The 1,629-nt window shown below is 71.9% G+C and overlaps 1 protein-coding gene across 1 annotated transcript in view; it reads left to right on the top strand.

Moving 5' to 3' along the window:
- The window catches only part of CHLRE_01g052601v5 (uncharacterized protein), a 10,322-nt gene that overhangs the window by 3,725 nt on the left and 4,968 nt on the right, over positions 1 to 1,629 (top strand). Inside the window, exons 9-10 of the mRNA XM_043058990.1 lie at positions 244 to 502; positions 1,156 to 1,446. Of these exons, the coding sequence (XP_042928904.1) occupies positions 244 to 502; positions 1,156 to 1,446 (550 nt within the window). The remainder of the gene's footprint in view (positions 1 to 243; positions 503 to 1,155; positions 1,447 to 1,629) is intronic.

Below are 1,629 nucleotides of genomic sequence, written 5' to 3' on the forward strand. Positions count from 1 at the left end.
GAGCAGGGGCGGGGGAGCAGGGGGGAAGCGGGCGGCAGGGGGGCAGGGGGCCGGGGTGGCGGTGTGGGAGTGCAGCCGTGTGAGGGCGCCAGGTCCTCGTGGCGCTGGCTGCGTGTTGTGACGCTTCCTGCAGGAGTAACACGAGTTGTTCCTTAGCGGCTTCAACCTACTCGTGTGAGTAACATGACGGTTGCGTTACGCCACCACCCTCCTTCCCCTCGCTGCCCCCCTCCCCACCGGCAGGAGGTCAGCGGCCGCGTGGGCGAGCCGCTGACACTAACCCTGCGCGCGCTCGACACCCCCGGCGCCTCCTCCCCCTCCTCCCCCTCTGGCACCGGCTGCACCGCCGCCTCCGCCTCCACCTCTGTGCTGCTGGCCGCCGCCTCCAAGCGGCCCCTGACTGCGGAGGAGGTGGCGAAGGGGCTGGGGCCCAACCTGGGCGACCCCACCCTGGTGGTGCCGCCGGGGGGGCTGGACGTGAGCGGGCTGGAGCTGGAGGCGGGTGAGCTGCCTCGTGGGTGGGGCGTGTGGTTGGGGAGAGCTGTAGAGGGGGTTCCTTACACCGTTCCCGGGGAGGTTAGTCGACCAGTATGCAGATTGGGCACCATAGAAGTACCAACGAAATAACCAACACAGTCAGGAAATTCAAGGGCACTTCGGACATTACGGGTCATAATTGGGCGGTGGCGACTCGTCTCCGTGGCAACACGGGGGCGGGCCAGCCCCCGGGGAGACCTGAGCTGCGTGCGTCTCTCCGGGGTGTGTCGCCTCGTGTCATCAGCCGCCCACCACAGCATCCGGCCTCACCGCCGCCCCCGCGGATGTGCCTCGCAGCCGCGGCAGCAACACCGGCTGCGCGCAAAGGCCCGGGGGACATTCGTGCGCCGACACCCATCCATACAATTGCAAGCCTTCGGCCCAACAACCAGCTTACCATAACTTCACACTTGCCCGTAGTGCGTCCTCTTGTGCTTCACCCTTGTGTCTCTTGCTGTGCTCAAACCCCGCCCCACCGTTGTACGTGCACCACCACCACCACCACCACCACCACCACCACCACCACCACCACCACCACCACCACCACCACCACCACCACCACCACCACCGCCGCCACCACCACCATCACCACCACCACCGCCGCCCACCCTCACACAGGCCTGTTCCTGCCCGCCTCGGAGCTCAAGGCGGTGCGCCGGGCCGCAGTGGAGGCCCTGCTGGCCGCCCGCGCCGCCGCCGCCCTCCGCACCGCGCACGGCATGGCGCCCGGGCCCCTGCTGCCGCAGCTGCTGGCGGCGGCGGCGGCGGAGCCGGCCCCGCCGCAGGCGCTGGCGCTGGTGCGCTCGCTGGCGTGCACGGGCCCGGTGCTGCCCAGCGGCGCGGCGCGGGCGCCGGAGGCGGAGGCGGAGGCCGGCGGTGGCGGCGGTGCTGGTGCTGGTGCTGGTGCTGGTGGGAAGGCGTCGACACAGGCAGTGGGGCAGGAGCAGCAGCAGCAGGAGGCGGCTGAAGGGGTGGTGGCGGAGCGGGTCGCCAGCGGCGCCGCGGCCGGCCCCAGCAAGCGGACGGCGGCGGCGGCGGGCGGCGGCGGCGGCGGCGGCGGCGGCGGGGGCGGCAGCGGGTGGCAGTGACGCT

This window comes from Chlamydomonas reinhardtii, chromosome 1 (genome assembly GCF_000002595.2).
Source record: "Chlamydomonas reinhardtii strain CC-503 cw92 mt+ chromosome 1, whole genome shotgun sequence".
Taxonomy (NCBI): domain Eukaryota; kingdom Viridiplantae; phylum Chlorophyta; class Chlorophyceae; order Chlamydomonadales; family Chlamydomonadaceae; genus Chlamydomonas; species Chlamydomonas reinhardtii.